This window comes from Macrobrachium nipponense, chromosome 4, assembly GCF_015104395.2.
Source record: "Macrobrachium nipponense isolate FS-2020 chromosome 4, ASM1510439v2, whole genome shotgun sequence".
Taxonomy (NCBI): domain Eukaryota; kingdom Metazoa; phylum Arthropoda; class Malacostraca; order Decapoda; family Palaemonidae; genus Macrobrachium; species Macrobrachium nipponense.
The window spans coordinates 122,269,138-122,286,843 of record NC_061100.1 but is presented as its reverse complement, the minus strand read 5'-3'; the positions used below and the strand labels follow the sequence as shown (position 1 = coordinate 122,286,843).

The window sequence follows — 17,706 nt, the reverse complement described above, 5'->3', positions numbered from 1 at the left end:
GACAAAAATGAGGGGAAGAGAGATATGTATCTGTGTTTCGTCCTCCAACTTGCATTACCTGTTGCGCCATAATGGGAGATGGATTATCACCTCAAAACACTGATCCCCATCCTCACGAAAAAAAAAAACAAGAAAAAAAGTTAAATCTGTAAATTGATGAAAAATTTACGTATCATAAAAGAGCGTAAGGGACTTGATTCCTGAGGATACACTTTTTCTTTTAAAAAATTCGCTTGATTCTTGATGTACACATTTTCCTAACAATTTGTACTTGATTTCGGATATTACACATTTTTCTAATAATTTCCTCTTACTTCAGGATGTTACACATTTTTCTAATAATTTACTTGATTCAGGATATTACGCATTTTCCTAACAATTTTTACTTTATTCCAGATGTTACACATTTTCCTAACATTTTCTTGTTGATTCCGGATATTACACATTTTTCTAACAATTTTTACTTGATTCTGGATGTTACACATTTTCCTTACAATATGTACTTGATTCCGGATGTTACACATTTTCCTAACAATTTCTTGTTGATTCCAGATATTACACATTTTTCTAACAATTTTTACTTGATTCTGGATGTTACACATTTTCCTAACAATATGCACTTGATTCCGGATGTTACACATTTTCCTAATAATTTCTTGTTGATTCCGGATATTACACATTTTTCTAACAATTTGTACTTCATTATGGATATTACAGATTTTTTTTAAATTTTTACTAGATTCCGGATGTTACAGATTTTTCTAACAATTTTTACTTCATTCTGGATGTTACACATTTTTCTAAAATTTCTACTTGAGTCCGGATGTTACACATTTTCCTAATAATTTCTTGTTGATTCCGGATATTACACATTTTTCTAACAATTTGTACTTCATTATGGATATTACAGATTTTTTTTTTTTTTAATTTTTACAAGATTCCGGATGTTACAGATGTTCCTAAAAATTTTTACTTCATTCTGGATGTTACACATTTTTCTAAAATTTCTACTTGAGTCCGGATGTTACACATTTTCCTAACAATTTCTTCTTGATTCTGGATGTTACACATGTTTCTAACAATTTCTACTTGATTCCGGATGTTACAGATTTTTTTAAACAATTTTTACTTGATTCTGGATTTTTCACATTTTTCTAACAATTTTTAATTAATTCTGAATGTTTCAAATTTTTCTAACAATTTTAACTTATTCTGGATGTTACACATTTTTCTAACAATTTTTACTTGATTCTGGATGTTACACATTTTCCTAATAAGTTTAATCGATTCCGGGTATTACCGTCCAATAGGAAAATATGTTATTCAAAACAGAAGAAGACAAAATTGTACTTACATTGTCAATTCTTTCTCACGACCTCAAACCAGAAGAGAAAACTGGTTCCATGAAGAGTTTTTATCTCTCTCTCTTTCTCTCTCTGAAGCCCTGGGGACTTCGGTCTAGATAGTCTCGTCTTGCAGGTAATGTGAGTTGACGGAGATGAATCAAGACGTCCCCGTCTTTACCCTGGGCTGTCCTTGATTCGTTTTCTTAAAACATATTGCGCAAAAAATGACTGTTAATTACGTGGAACGATGTGAGTCAGATTAGCCCTGAAATAGTTTCAATCTAACAATAAAAATGAAAAGCCTCCGATTCATCTGATAACCGTTCATTTTGGTCATTTCAAAGCTTGTTGCGTTATTTTCTTCGTCTCGTTGGCTTCATTTCTTTTTTGTTCGAAAGAAACTGGCAGCGTAACCTTGGTTGAGCGGATTGTGTTACGTGTGATGACTCGGAAAATGTTGATAGTAGTTATCGTACAACATTGTAAAAATATAGGAAGTTATGAAATTCAAATCTAGCATTGCACCGTTTGGTATCATTATCATCTCATATGATAATGATGTCAATTATGATCACCAAAACTCGAATTCAGTTCAGCGTTTTAATCTTTTAATCTTGTACTAATAATGGTAGTTCCGCCAGTAATTTTGCAGTGGTCTTAACTTCATTATGCTGCGCAAACATTAGCGGCTAAGATTTCCCACCAATACTGGCTACTTGGTGAAAAGCTTGGCAGCAGGATCCTATGAAACAAAAATATGTGACCGTTGACGCAGCCTAAACTTGTAATATTGTAAGAATCCTCATCGATTGCACGCATGCTCTAGAGTCTAGACCGTGTACGTTTGCTGATGAATTCGCCTCGACAGAATTTTGCCAGAAACTAAGGACTTAAGGCTAGACAAGAAAAAACTGGACGTCTCAGTGATGCGTTAGAGAAGGCATGTGCTCATTTTCGAACTATTATGTTTGTTGATACGATATATACTCTGTTTTTTTTTATCTGTCCATCCGCCTGCGGTGTTTTTGTATGGTAACACTGCGTCCCGGTCTTTAGATAGTTACATTCAGCTGACATTCAACGATTATAATAATATCCTATTTCGAATATTAACGGTGTAATTCGCATACAGTAAATTATTAAAACACTTTTCAGTTACAAATGAACACCCAATATCCTTTTATTTACCTAAAACTTACAATTAGCGTAAATATCTAAAGCCCGGGACGCAGTGTTACCATACAAAAACACCACAGGCGGATGGACATATGAAAAAAAAACAGGGTATAGTTTGAACGTCCTAGAGAAATTCAAACAGTGCTATGCTACGGTAGCTTTATGTCGACACTGCCTCTTGTTTCGTGTATAAACTACTAAAGAGTTGTGTGTGATTTTTGGTATTTATGAACGAAGAGAGCCGTAAATTTGGTAGATGTTAGTGTGATGAGAAATGGTCTTAGGCGCATAGACCAACAATATCAGATATTCGAAAGACGCAGCGTCAAAAACATGACACCTTGAATAATATATGTAACTGGTATCCACTGAAGACCAGTTAGCTTATCAATTACGTTTTGTACAGAATAACTGACCAGTATTGTTGAGCATATAGTTTTTTTTACATTTCCATAAAGCATGAAAAACTAATGACAGAGTCACTCTAAAGACAGAAAGGAATCAATGATATTTTTGACAGGGAGAACCTCAGTTTACGATACTCAGAACTGTCTTTGAATGTTGCTTGTATGAATCGGAATAATGTCGATTAAAAATGGTAGCATTGTGTTATCAGAGGCATACAAACATTTGTTGAAGGAAAACAGAATAAGTGAAATGTTGTGACTCAGATGGAAAAGGAGGTCGTGCTCTGGAGGACTGAGGTGTGAGAGAAGATTAGTGGAGGCAACAAAGATAATGAAGACCTCAGCTGACCTTGCCTTACTGAACAAAGAACATGCGACTAAAGAAGTTTTGGAAACAAAGGAAGAAGATCATTGAGATGCTTCAGGAGCTGAATCGAAAAAAGGGTAAAGAAGAAGAGCTCAAAAAACAAAACAAAAAAAGGAATGAAGTACACAATGGCAGTAACAAACCTCAGGGCAGAATACTTTTGATAAGGATGATTACGAAGAATTACAGAAAGCTATTTATCAAGATCAAAGAAGCGGAGAGCCCAGAATGCAGAAATCGAAGTAATGGATAAAAGAAAATTGGTTTGAGAGAAAATGATGGCACTTTTCTTTCCTCTTCTCAAAAACTATAATTCTCCACGCTTAATGGCAGGCCTGCTTGAATTATCTTCACATGTCCCTGTGTATCTCATTCTGGTCTTTTTCGCTATCTGCATATTAGTAGGTTGCAGCGTGGCAAGGGGATTCCAATACTTTCTCATACTTCAGTGCTGGAGAGTTGTTCATTTCATTAAAAAGTCGATATAATATATATACTATAGCTATATATATTATATATATATATATATAGATATATATATATATATATATATATATATGATATATATATATATATATATATATATATTATAAAATATAATATATATATATAGTATATACATATATATACATATATATGTATATATGTTATATATATATATATATATATATATATATATATATATATATATATATATATATATAAATAAGGCTCTGTAATTATATTTTGTTTCAATCTATTCAATTCCTGTGTTAATCAGAGATCTATAGAAAACGGCAGACTGAAAACATTCAAATGGAAACAGAAAACGCCTTATAAAGGCTACATAAAGGCTACCGTAAAGTATAAATGAAAGCCTTTAATGTAGCATACCCTGTTGGACGCTATTCCTCTTGATGTGATTTATTTAAAGTTGTCCCGGAAGAGGCTTCCCATACAACAGGAAGAGCGAGATATAGACCTGTACGGCGATTCGTACTGCAGAGGATGTAGCGCAGAGCAAGATTTGGCAACAATGGCTCTGTGGCCGCCGCCCAGAGCTTTGAAAGCAAAACATCCCGTACCTACTAGATAAGAGCACAGCAGAAGCCTCGGTTATTGCGGCATTAACACCTGTCACTCTCCACCAGTGTATTCGTCCAGTGTAAGACTATATACGCATATTGTATAGGGTGTTACCGTGAGTGTTTTACTTGTAATTATGAGAACTGGTTTTCCTTTTTTCAGACACCCAAACACATTCTCTCTCTCTCTCTCTCTCTCTCTCTCTCTCTCTCTCTCTCTCTCTCTCTCTACACACACACACACACACATACATATACATGTCCGTGTTTGTTTGTGTACGTACGTACATACATATATATATATATATATATATATATATATATATATATATATATATATATATATATATATATATATAAACCATTTTCTCTGGCATGAAATGGCTCACGAGAGTAGTGAAATGTCTAATATTTGTATATGATACAGTAATGGTAGTGCTTATTGAAGAGAGACGGAAGAAAAAGGTAGATCGTAAATTGACAAAGTAAGATGATGAGGGTACACGGAAACCTGGAAGGTGGAAAAATAAAATTTGAAATTAATGGTGGTAGAACATATGTAGTTGACTCCTTTAAGTATTTAGTAACAGACTTGCTGCCTTTATATTCTCTTTCTTCCATCTCACTTTCCACCCTCTCCTAACAATTGATTCTTAGTAGCTTTGATGTTTTCCTTTTTGTTAAACCTTTCAACCCTTTTGACTATCAATTTCCGTTTCAGCGCTGAATTGCCTCATAGGTCACAGTGCTTGGCCTTTGGCCTGAATTCTATATGCAATTCAATTCAATGGAATTGGTGGAATGAGAGAAGGGAGTCACAGAATAGATGAAGCAAGGAAGGTAGCTGGATGTGGGGTTTGGGGGTGGGGGGAAGGGGCTGGAATTAAATGTGAACGAAATAAAAAAAGTTTTAATCTGTAGATCATATTTATTTGCTTATCATATGAGGAATCACAAGCGTTGAGAAGGTGGGAAATGGGGAGGTACTATTTAGTGGTAAAAAGCTGAGCGTGAGTGAAACTCCGCAGGTGTGCAAAGAAGAAAGAAGCGCCGTTTACATTGAAAATAAACAAATGTACCAAGCCTCACTTCATGAGAAATATCAACAGATGCACATCATGGGGGTTTGTCAGTTGGTAGTGAACGTTGTTTTTATCGATTTGATATACTTATTATTTTTTATTTATTTGTTTCAAAATATAAGTATGTATGTGAATATTCACAATCATATATATATGATTGTTCTGTAAGTGTTTGTATGCTCGCACGAATGCAATTGTCCACTTCATGCTAAGTTAGTCAGTTGAGTAGAGACCGTTTGTATGTGCGGATGCATAAGAGGGAGAGGTAGGTTCCTACGCGCAGAGCATCTGACCCACACTCCCAAAACTGCGAACGAAAACCCACATCGATACGCAGGTAATGGGAAAGGGCGCTGCTGAACGGTGTGGAACCGCGCGCCCTGCATTGTAAACATTGTTCTCCCGTCGACAATTCATGTTTTCATGCAAGTTTTGCCTTTGCAACGTCCGCGGATTTGTTTCATTTCTTCTTCTTCCCTGATAAAGGTACCTCGTGACCCGCTCGTCTTAGCTATAATATGGTTAGCTTGCTCCTTCTTTATGCTTCATTTTGAGTTTTCTGTGAGAGAACAGTAATGAGGTGGCTATTTGTCTGTCCGCCCTCAAATCTTGAAAGCTACGGAGGCTAGAGGGCGGCAAATTGGTGTGTTGATCATTCACCCTCCAATCATCAAACGTACCAAATCGCAGCATTCTAGCCTCAGTAGTTTTGATTTTATTTAAAGTTAAAGTTACCCATGATCGTGCGCCGAAAACACAGGCCACCAGCGTGCCGTGGCTGAAAGTTTCAAGGGTCGCTGCTGAGAAATTCATACAGGATTGTATGCTCTACAGAAATCTCGATTGCGCGTTCAAAAATTTGGCCGTAGTGTTACCTTAAAGAGCTTTTGTCTCCCATATATATGGATCTGCGGGAAGTGATGCAATCACTGCCATACCGAGTAAGGAACCACGCCCCTTTCTCATCTCAGGTGGCTCAGTGGCAACTGCTTTGTGAAGACTGAAATATTCGCTCGCCTTTCTGCTGTCAATAGAGAGGTAATTCTTCAAGTTTTCACAATTTCCTTCTCGAAACCTTTTCTTACGCTTTTGGTCGATAAATGCCATTGATTATCCATTTTCGACTTAATGGTGAATAAACATGAAATCCTTCAAAGTTATGGGTTACATATGCATAAAACAAGAGTACAGGTAAAAGTCCTATTAAATAGTTAGTAGTCTCTCTCTCTCTCTCTCTCTCTCTCTCTCTCTCCTCTCTCTCTCTCTCATCCTTTTTCGTCGACAGTCAGCTATTTAGTCCAAATATTTATGTGCAACATACCTCACACACATCCTTCGCTTACCTGGGATTACTGAAGAAAGCTTTGCAACCTTGCGTGGCCATTCTCTGAACTGCCATGACCAGGCAGCATCTTTTTGATATATATATATATATATATATAATATATATATATATATATATATATATATATATATATATATTCATGTTGGAGAGTGTGATACAAAATCAAGACAAACGATCGACGAAAAATTTCGGATTAGAAGATTAGCTGAAAAGAGACACTGGTAAGATGTACGTAATAGAAGCTGCGCAAGAAATAACTCGCAAGTTTGTAAAGGCTCGATTATAGATTATGTTTTCGCGTTTTTGGGAGGGCCAGAAACTTACTCTTTCCTGGTACCAAAGATTCAAACCACAAGTGTACATGAAAATTGGATGCAGCGAATGAGCAACTTCTTTTTAGTTTTCGGTCCGCCGTCAGATCTTGAAAACTACTGAGGATAGAGGGCTGCAAATTGGTATTTTGATCATCCATGTCCCAATCATCACACATACCAAATTACAGTTTTGTAGCCTCAGTAGTTTTTGTTTTATTTAAGATTAAAGTTAGCTATAATCGTGTGTCTAGCTAGGATGGGCCACCAGCCGGCCGTGGTTAAAGTTTCATCGGCCGCGGCTTATACAGCATTATGCCGAGACTACCGAAAGATAGATCTATTTTCGGTGGCCTTGATTAAACGCTATACAGAAAACTCGATTACGCCGAAGTTCACTTGTTTCTATTTTGCGACGTATAAAAGCGCAGACTCATCAAAAATTAAGACCTACGTAGTTTAAAAGAAACAGCTGGAAAGCTTCATCCTTTGGCCCCTTAAGAGGCTAAGCGCCTCAGTGGCGTGGTTGGTTTGGTGTTTGCTTCTCACCTCGGTGGTCGCGGGTTCGATTCTCGGCCATTCCAATGAGGAGTGAGAGATGTGGATTTCTGGTGATATTAGTTCACTGTTGACGTGGTTCGGAAGTCACGCAAAGCCGTTGGTCCCGTTGCTGAATAACCACTGGTTCCATGCAACGTCAAAACACCAGACAAACAAACAAACAAAAACCCTTAAGAGGCGTCCTGTTCCAGTGACACTCGCAGTCGTAAGAATAAGCTCAAATGACGAAATTTCTGTAGACTAAGAAAGGGAGTGATTGCCATTCCAGCTCATCTGAAGTTATTTAAATTTGTTTTTAGCGTTTAAAGTAAGCTATCCAGACTGACTTAAAGGGGGAAAAACTAATGTTGGGTTGTTTTTTGCACGTAGGTTAGGTATCTGAAGAGAAGGGCTGCACGTCCAGTAGTAGGTAATATACTAAAATTGAGAGAGAGAGAGAGAGAGAGAGAGAGAGAGAGAGAGAGAGAGAGAGAGAGAGAGAGAGAGAAAAGTGAATACTGCACCACATCTGCAATATCTTTGTGCTACACACTATTGTTGGTGGAACGTTACTGCCCAGGTATAAACAAAATCATAAACTAATCAAGGTAGACGTATAATAGAAACTGAAAGAAATATTTAATTTAAAACGGATGTCCAGCTGACGTGTAACTAGTATGTCCTCAATAGACAAAAAAGTTCAATTCACGCTCATAATTGCAAATGTAAAGACACGTTAGAATTATTGGACAGGTACAAGAACCACCCAAATATTATGTATTAGGGAAAATGATAGTTTGGGAAAAGACCTTGAACACCCACACACACATAACGCTTGCGTGCAAGCACACTCAAACACACAATATATATATATAATATATATATATATATATATATATAATATGTGTGTGTATATGTATGTATGTGTCTATATATATATATATATATATATATATATATATTATATATATATACATATATTTATAGAGAGAGAGAGAGAGAGAGAGAGAGAGATTTGCGTGGTCATTAATATACAAACCGCATACTTCCTGCCTATGTGTGAAAAGGCAATTTCAGCATTCGTTAATGAACACCCTATAAGAAACAGATTTGTAAATACAGGAAATTACCATAATTGCCTCACTGTATAGCTCTTCAAATCATTCTTCCTTTTATTACCAAAACGATTAAAGATCAATTCAAAATTCATTTAGCAAAATGTAAAAGCTTCGCTCGACACGTTTCTAATCTGAAAGCAAATAAGTAGAAGAAAATGCCTAGTATAAATTGAACATCATTCCTTATAGGTCACGGCTATCATTGTCATGTTAGCTTTTTCCACGTCGGTTTAGGCTGCAATTTCAAACTTTCTATTTAGTTAATATCTTCACTGATGCAGTGGTTGCTTTATATATTTTACATTTTCTTACAAATACACAGGCAACGCAGAGTAAATTTATGATGGAGTAACTTACTTGACCCATGTGCGAAACATTTCATAAATTAAGCCATTCCATTTACCTCCACAGATCTCACCTGTTAAGGGCCTTGATTTTCTTCCACCTGTACAGATTATGCTGTAGTACAAGGTACTCTCTCTCTCTCCTTTTCGCTTCCTGATACAATTTATGCACTATTTTCACCACTCTATCGTCCTCCGTTCCTTCCACATGACGAAACCGTTTCAAAACACCCTTATCCATCCTCTCTTCATTTGCAATTTCTTTTGTTGTTCTTTAAATTTTTTTGTGGGGTGGGGGTGGGTTGGGGGGATATACACTACCTGGAACATATACTTTGTAAGCGATACATGTCAATAGCTTCAGCCTGTCATTTTTCATTTACGATGAACGTCCACTTTTCGCATCCGTAAAAGAGATTTTTGTCAGCAAACCCTTTACGCAGTCCGACGTAGGTTTCCATAAACATGCCAGGCCTCTTCCCGCATCTTTCCATATTCAGTAGTATCTTCCACCATCATATTAACATCCATTACCCCATCTTCCTGGCTTCTGTTTACCCTTAAAATCTTACTCTTGCTCCCATTTACTCTCCACTTTCTCGTCATGCAAACGCTGTTTGAGTCCTTCACTATTTGCTGCAGTATTTTTTCACTATCCACAAGCAGTATTGTATCTCTCTCTCTGTCTCTTTATATATATAATATATAATATATATATATATATTATATATATATATATATATATATATATATATATATAAATAAATAATTAGTGAGACAGAGAAAGATACAATACTGCTTGTGGATAGTGAAAAAAATATATATGTGTGTGTGTTTATGTATTTATATATACACGTATATATATTGTGTGAGTGAGTTTTGAGTGTACGGGACGTGGTGCAGAAGAGTAGAAATTTATTAAAAGTTGGACTGTTGAAAGAGGAAGATCTAGTAGATGTTTTGGTAAATGAGGTTTACCTAAACATCTACCCTTCTCTTTTTCAAAAGGTCAACTACTATACATTCTTTTCGTCTGCACCACGTCCCCGCGTATTCATACTTTAATGGAAACCCTCATGGATCGACTACTAAGTAAGTTGAATGAGAGCAATCCAGGAACACGAAACATAGTGACATTTTCCTCGACTTTTACAATACCACTGTTGTGTGGCGCGCTCTTTGTCGTCCTTGGAAAGCGTTCCCTGATTATTAATGTGCGCATATTTTGATTTACTTTTGATGTAAGCGGAAGAACAGCATACCTTGGTAATTAGGCAGATTCTACTTCTTGCTTTTTATAAAATTCCAAATGTAAAATCGGAAACTGTGTAAGAGGTAGTCCTTGAAAGTATTAAGTGAATAAAAGAGAGAATCTGTATATAAAAATGACAAGATACCACTTTACAACATGGTTATTATATCCTCGAGTTTGACACACTTCGGTGAACTGAACATGATACCTTCGTCGGGTTACCGATTCCTTCGAAGGGGAATCCGACCAACTCAGTCCTGATCGTGTGTCGTTCATATGATCTCTCTATTAAGAGTTATATACATTCAGGGTGAAAATAGCGAAAGCAAGAGAAACTCCAGGAAGAATTCTTCTTCTTTTAAATTTTGCATTGAAGGTCGTAGTAAGGAGAAGAGTAATAGATTAGAAAGATTGATCATTTAGAAATATTCTTCTTCTCCTTCCTCAATTTATTCAAACTGAGTGGGACTAATCTTGGTTTTTCTCCTCCGAACAGGATCCCCGGGGCCGTAAAATGAGGCGCTGGCCGTCCCATCAAACAGGTCACGGTGAGTTTATGAACAATTATGTCGCATTTTGTTTTTCGAGCGTTTTTATTTGTGTGCTTATTTGCTTGGCTTTTTATGAACTGTCTGTTTGTTTAATTCAATCCTTGTTAGAGTTGTAATTGAAAACTGGTAGTTGAAGTTTGAACTAGTGTTTATTTAATCCTTTCCACGTCAGGGTTTTGATTTTATATAACTGGAAGTTAAAGGTTTAACTAGGGTTTGTTTGATTCTTTCATTGTTGGCGTTCTCATTGAAAAACTGGAAGTTAAAGTTGTAGCTAGTGTTTATTTAATCCTTTCCATGTCAGAGTTTGGTTTTATATCTTGAAGTTAAAGGTTTAACTAGTTATTTAATCCTTTTCTTGTTAGAGTTCTAATTGAAAAATTGGAAGTTAAAGGTTTAACTAGGGTTTATTTATTCCTTTCCTAGTCAGAGTTTTAATTTTATATCTAGAAGTTGAAGTTTTAACTAGTTACTTAATCCTTTTCTTATCAGAATGGTAATGGAAACACTGGAACTTAAAGTTTTAACTAGGGTTTATAAATCATTCAATTTACATATTTTTTGTACTTATCAAGGTTATAATTTTTTTTGCTAAATTTGCCGAAAAATACATTTAAATTTATTTTATACACTTTGCAACGCTTCCTTTTTTGAACTAAATGGCAAAACGGAAACATTAAAAAGCGGAAAATATTCTCTATTTATCAGATAATACATTTCTCTCCCTTTGGTTTTTCACTTACCTATGTTAGGCAAGAAAATGAAAGTAGATATTATATTACCATTATCACTGCAACGTGGCCGCTTAGTTAACCTCTGAATATTTCAGTACACGGCTTTCATCTTCTCGTGTAATTCAATAGTTCATCGACTGCGCCAGGTTTATCTTGCTCCTCTTAAATCTGCATTTATTATCATTCAGAAGACGAAGGCTTTTCATAGGGGCCATTGACTTGAAATTCAAGCTTCCAAAGAATGTGATGTTCATTCGAAAGAAAGAAAAAGAAGGTCATGGGAAATAGAAAAAGAGATCAGTTATCAGAAAATCATAAATGATCAAATTAATGAATAAATAAATTATGATGTATGTAAATTATTAGAATACAAAAAGCCAGAGGACTGATAAAATGAAAAGGGATCGATGTTTTAAACGTAGAAAGGACGTGGGAACAGAGGCAAAGAAAATGGTTAAAAAGGTTATAGGGGCAGAAGGGAAGCTGCAAAGAACCTCCTCTAGTAATGCCCACAGCGCACCAATTAAGGTGCCCGGACGGCAGTACCCCACTACGGGGAACGAAGAATGGAGAACGAGTTGTACGGACGTTTGTTGAGAGCACTAAACTTAAAAATAGATCATAAAAATTAAATAAAAAGATAAACTCCAGCGGGAATAGGTATCTCATAGTGCGCGGCGGAGGAAAGAGAAATGTTCATCGACGTTAAAAGAAAACCAGACAAGAAATAATGGATGGAAACTAGAACTGAAGAGATACAACACATCCCACTGTGGGAACTTCTTTACATGCAAGATATGTGACACGTGGAATAAACTGCCACCAGAAGTTGTAAACAGCAACAGTGTGGAAGAGTTTTAAAAAAAATCTAGACAAAATCATGAGGACGATGTGAATGAATAGTAAAACCTGCTCTTAGAGGTAAGTGAGCACACGATGTCTTCTTGAATGGATTAACAAGTCTTTGAGACATCCTAATCCTTGTAACTCCTCGTAACTAAGCGGTTTAGGGGTCAATGATGCATGCCTGGCGAGCGAGGGAAAGTAGGAAGGGAGGCAAGAGAACCCAGTCAGAATATGGGTGATGGAAATTGGATCTCAGAGAAATCTGCCAAGAAGATTTGCCTTTGGTTCGTTCCCTTTCTGTCATTAGATAGCAGTATTGCGAAGAAGGGCGCATAAGACCGATGGAAAGGTTTGGTAACTGGTGCGTAGGAGGGAGCTAGCGGTATTGAAATAAAAGACGTCGTGTTCGAGATTCAGAATTAATTGAGAAACGTTACTCTTACAGGAAAAGTTTGGAGAAACCAGAGCACCCAATTAACTACTATACGAAGGGTCGAATATCATTTCCATAAAATAGAGTGAATATACGACGTCGTCATATACCCATTCCATTTAACGGATCATTAAAAAAGAAGATATATTTACTTGGCTCTCAGGTTGACTTGTGTGTTTTCGCTTAAATAGAGAGAATATATTAGCGGGCTATAAATACTAATCCGGAAAGAAGATGAGGTCTTTTCTTATATTTAAATATTCTGTATCTTTATTCAGGTGTAATCAACTTGAACTTTGACCTGCCTGAATACCCCTTGATTGGAACTTGGACGCTTCGCGTCCGTGCCAGATCCCAGGTAGAAGATATGCCAATACAGGTGGAGCATTATTTCAGGCCGAGATTTGAGGTAAGGGAAATACTGTTTACTTATATATATATATATATATATATATATATATAATATATATATATATATATGTCATGTGTTGTGCATATGTGTATATATATACCTCTGTATGTATGTATGTTTATGTAATTGTAAGATGGATTATTCGAGTGTTAATTTCAAAGTTAATCAACAGTTTTCTTTGAATTTAAGATTTTTCATTCAAACTTAGGACGTAAACTTACTAAATTCTTGCTTTGGTACAAGTCACTGAACAAAATCTTTCCATTTGTAACATTTCCTGCTCTGTGTGTGTGTGTGTGTGTGTGTAGCCACAGTTGTGTGGGAATATATAAAAGAACCATGGTAATACAAATGTACGCTAACCTTTTGTACTAGCGCTTGACAATTCATTTTCCGTTGTGTTGACCTTCCACAGGTGTTCGTGCGTCTGCCCTTAACCTTCAAGACAACGGCCGAATACATCGAGGGTGTCGTCGTTGCCAACATGACCAACTGGCGATATGTCGTCGGGAACTGCTCTCTCAAACTGCAGTATGCAAGTCATTCATTCGGCGAGGTCCCTGAGTCCTTCCGTGATGCTTACGACGAATTCATCCCTCAGGTTCGTTTAATTAAGCAGTGGAAACTCCTGGTAGTGTAATTATGTCTTTCATCTTCGTTATGTCATATTCGCGAATCACTATTATCTTCAAAGTAATACAAAGCAACGAGTCAGTCATCAAATTCATTGTCGCACTGTAGTTCGTTTGCCACAGCTAAGGTCGAAACTCCCGCGGGTTAAGTCCCCTTTGGGGGTTAGTGCCGTCAGTGCACCTCAAGCGTTGCACTGTAGGCTTTACTTGACGGTTGTTGTAGCAGCCCTCCGTCCCCTAGCTCCAACCTCTTTCATTCTTTTTACTGTACCTCCATTCATATTCTTTTTCTTCCATGTGACCTTCCACCCTCTCTAACAATTGTTTCCTAATGTAACCTCGAGGCTTCCCCCCCCCCCCCCCCCACCTCCGTTGCACGTTTCAAACATTCTTACGGTCAATTCCCGTTTCAATGCTGAATGATCTCATAGGCCCCAGCGCTTGGCCTTTGGCCTAAGTTCTATCCTGTATTCTATTCCCTTAGGATAGCATGAAAAATTCTATGAAAAAAATAAAGGGAAAATAAAGTGAAATAGAAGATGCACATTAAAGATTTTAGTGGCCTATTTTGCGATTATAAATTTTTTTTCTACTTATAAGATCTGTTTGTTTTGAATTGCGTGAAAAGCAAGAGCAAATACTATTTCAGAACGCTTCGTTTTACCAACAGTGGTTACTTCATTTTATTATGCGAGATAAAGTTAGAAGTTGATTTAATGGGACCTAGGTAAATTGCATTTCAGTTTATTGACACTACTTATGTACATTTAGAAAAAAACGCCTTTTTATAAATATTTATATTTTTACAAACATTTCATAAATAGTATTTATATTTTTACAAAGACATTTTCATAAATAGAATTTTTATTTTTACAAAGACATTTTCATAAATATTATTTATATTTTTACAAAGACATTTTTATAAATAGAATTTATATTTTTACAAAGACATTTTCACAAATAGAATTTATAGTTTTACAAAGATATTCTCATAAATATTATTTATATTTTTACAAAGACATTTTTTATAAATATTATTTATATTTTTACAAAGACATTCTCATAAATATTATTTATATTTTTACAAAGACATTCTCATAAATATTATTTATATTTTTACAAAGACATTCTCATAAATATTATTTATATTTTTACTAAGACATTTTCGTAAGTAGAATTTATATTTTTACAAGCACATTTTCATAAATACCTATAATAATTTGAAAAAGACACAGTTTCATAATACTTGTTATAAATCATATGGAAAGACACATTTTCATAAATACTTATTATTTACAGTTTTAGAAAACATTTCACAGCACTGGCCGGGATTTCCAAAGTAAACGAATCATTATTAATTGTGTTTGTTCTTCCGTCCCACAGTTCAACGGTTTCCACCCCTTCCAGCTGCCTATGGCAGCCGTGCAAGCTGCTGCCGGCGCTGATTTCAGCAACGTTACTGTTCGGGTTTTGGCCTCCGTCGGGGATTACTTCGGGTGGCGAGTGGAGGAGGGCTGGGCCTTAGCAAGGCTCGTGGAGGAGAAGGCTAAAGTCACTTTCCTGGGCGATCAGCCTTTCATCTTCCGACCTGGCATGCCGGCCACATTCCATGTAAGTACATAAATGCACAGTACTTGCAGTCACTGTAGAGGTAGGTATGTACCCAAAGTGCTCAGGATACGAGGAAACCGCAGTGCCGGGTGCCTGAGAGCAGAGTCTGTTGTAGAAGTGAGTTCACGTGGACAGTTCAAACACACTTGCTTTTGTATGGCTATGGAAAGAATGTCCAGTTACAAGCCTGCAATGGAATTTATATTATTTCATTCCTTGGCTGGCAGACTAAATCTGATAACATTCTTTTCGATATTTTGGGGTACATACTTGCGATTTTAAGAAGTTATGTATTTCGTGGTTATATACGTAACTACAGTAGTGGCTCACGCCCCCTTGGAAGCTTATGGCACCCCTAGTTTAAGAATCACCGTGTTTAAGTATGCCCGCCTTTTATGATACCATGATTAGGAGACACTACATAACTTGAGCATTAAATTTTCAGTAGCATGACACTGCGGGATCTTCATTTCATTGCTGTTGAAGTCCCATTGAAATTCAGCGTTAGTATAAGTTTTATTAACTTCAAAAGCTTTTAGTTTTTTGTTTCAAAGATAATTTTTTAATATTGGAATATTTTGTCAGTTCGCTACACTTTCTATTTTCTTATAAAACGATTATTATAAAAATAAATTTCAATTTTGTTCCTGAGCTTCTCTTTATTCCATAACCATACAACAGAAAGCATATTAAGGCAATTAACGCAATGGTGAAGGAAGAAACTTTATTTTCTTCCCTCTCTAAATTCATCACATTCTTAATTCTCTGTTAACTATGCAGCCTTTTAGTTAGTGAACACAGGGCACCAGTCGAAGGAAGGGCCGTTCAGAAGTTGCCTGCAATAAATTTAAAAGTTCTTCTGGAGTAAATTTCCTCCAAAGTTAATTTATCAGTTCCTTCGGAGTAGATTCAGTTCTTCAGAAGTTCAAGTACCAATTGGGTCAGGTTTCATGCCGCCGAAACTGTAAATCTTACAGGCCTTAAATCAAACAGAACCAATTTCCTTTCCTTATGTTCACCGTTCAGAGACATGAAGTAACAGTCATGTACTGTAAAGTATACAGTTACGTACAGACATTAATGCATTTCACCGGTATTTCCGTAGTTTTTCTGATGTTAGTATTGGATCTCGAGAAATGTGTACGTTTTCTTTTGAAATAGTTTTAGAAAACGGGAATTAGACGATAAACTTGAAGTTTCGTTGACCCCTTGAGTTTCTTTCTTTCTTTCGTTTTAATCTTTCTTTCGTTTTAATAATAATGACTATTCATAAAAAATATACTGACACTACAACGACTTGCAATAGGTTGCTACTATTACTACCAAGAATGTTACTGCTCCTGCTAATAATGATAATGGTAAACTAGCGAAAAATATTCTAAAAGGGTCAAACTATGACCATGGTGAAATCAACTGGGTTTATCGTTGAAAATAATCCCATTAATTTTACAACTAATTTTTCTGCATTTTAACTAAAGAAATGTTGGCGAAGTAAGAATAGAAAAAGATAAACAATTTGTTTGCAGCATAATATATATATATATATATATATATATATATATATATATATATATATATATATATATATAATAACTTCCTACGGACTACAAGGAACGGCCCGCAAATACGGAAGCCACCAAGGATTGTGGGGTCAAATGTGTTTCGCCGTGTTTAGTACTAGCCCCTTGGTTGGTTTATTGCAATCGACCCCCAAAAGATGAGTTTAAATTTTTTTTTTATAAAATAGGAGATTCATTATATTACCTTCCATATTTTTTTATCTTTGTAAAAAATAAAATAAAAAAGACATATTACAATCCAACCAGTATTAACAAAGAATTTAAGAATATTCTCTGTGCACCATTTCATCCTAATCTCATTCCTGCTGTATCCATTTAAAAAACTATTGATACTAACTTTACATAGCATTTAAATATAATACTATTTTGAGAAATAAACTAATTAAAAATAGCCCGCTCAATTCAAACAATATTGTGTACAGTATTCATTGCAAAGAATGTAATAAGATTTATAACGGTCAAACTTCAAAAGGTGTTAAAATGTGATGCTCACAACACAACTATGCCATTTCAAGAGGCACAACGAATAATGGTGCTGTGGATCATTGGCTTAAG

The 17,706-nt window shown here is 35.8% G+C and overlaps 1 protein-coding gene across 1 annotated transcript in view; it reads left to right on the top strand.

Annotated features, from left to right (window-relative positions):
* Window positions 1-17,706, top strand: part of LOC135211109 (CD109 antigen-like) — a 192,643-nt gene that overhangs the window by 131,670 nt on the left and 43,267 nt on the right. Inside the window, exons 6-9 of the mRNA XM_064244201.1 lie at window positions 10,849-10,900; window positions 13,195-13,325; window positions 13,744-13,929; window positions 15,344-15,571. Of these exons, the coding sequence (XP_064100271.1) occupies window positions 10,849-10,900; window positions 13,195-13,325; window positions 13,744-13,929; window positions 15,344-15,571 (597 nt within the window). The remainder of the gene's footprint in view (window positions 1-10,848; window positions 10,901-13,194; window positions 13,326-13,743; window positions 13,930-15,343; window positions 15,572-17,706) is intronic.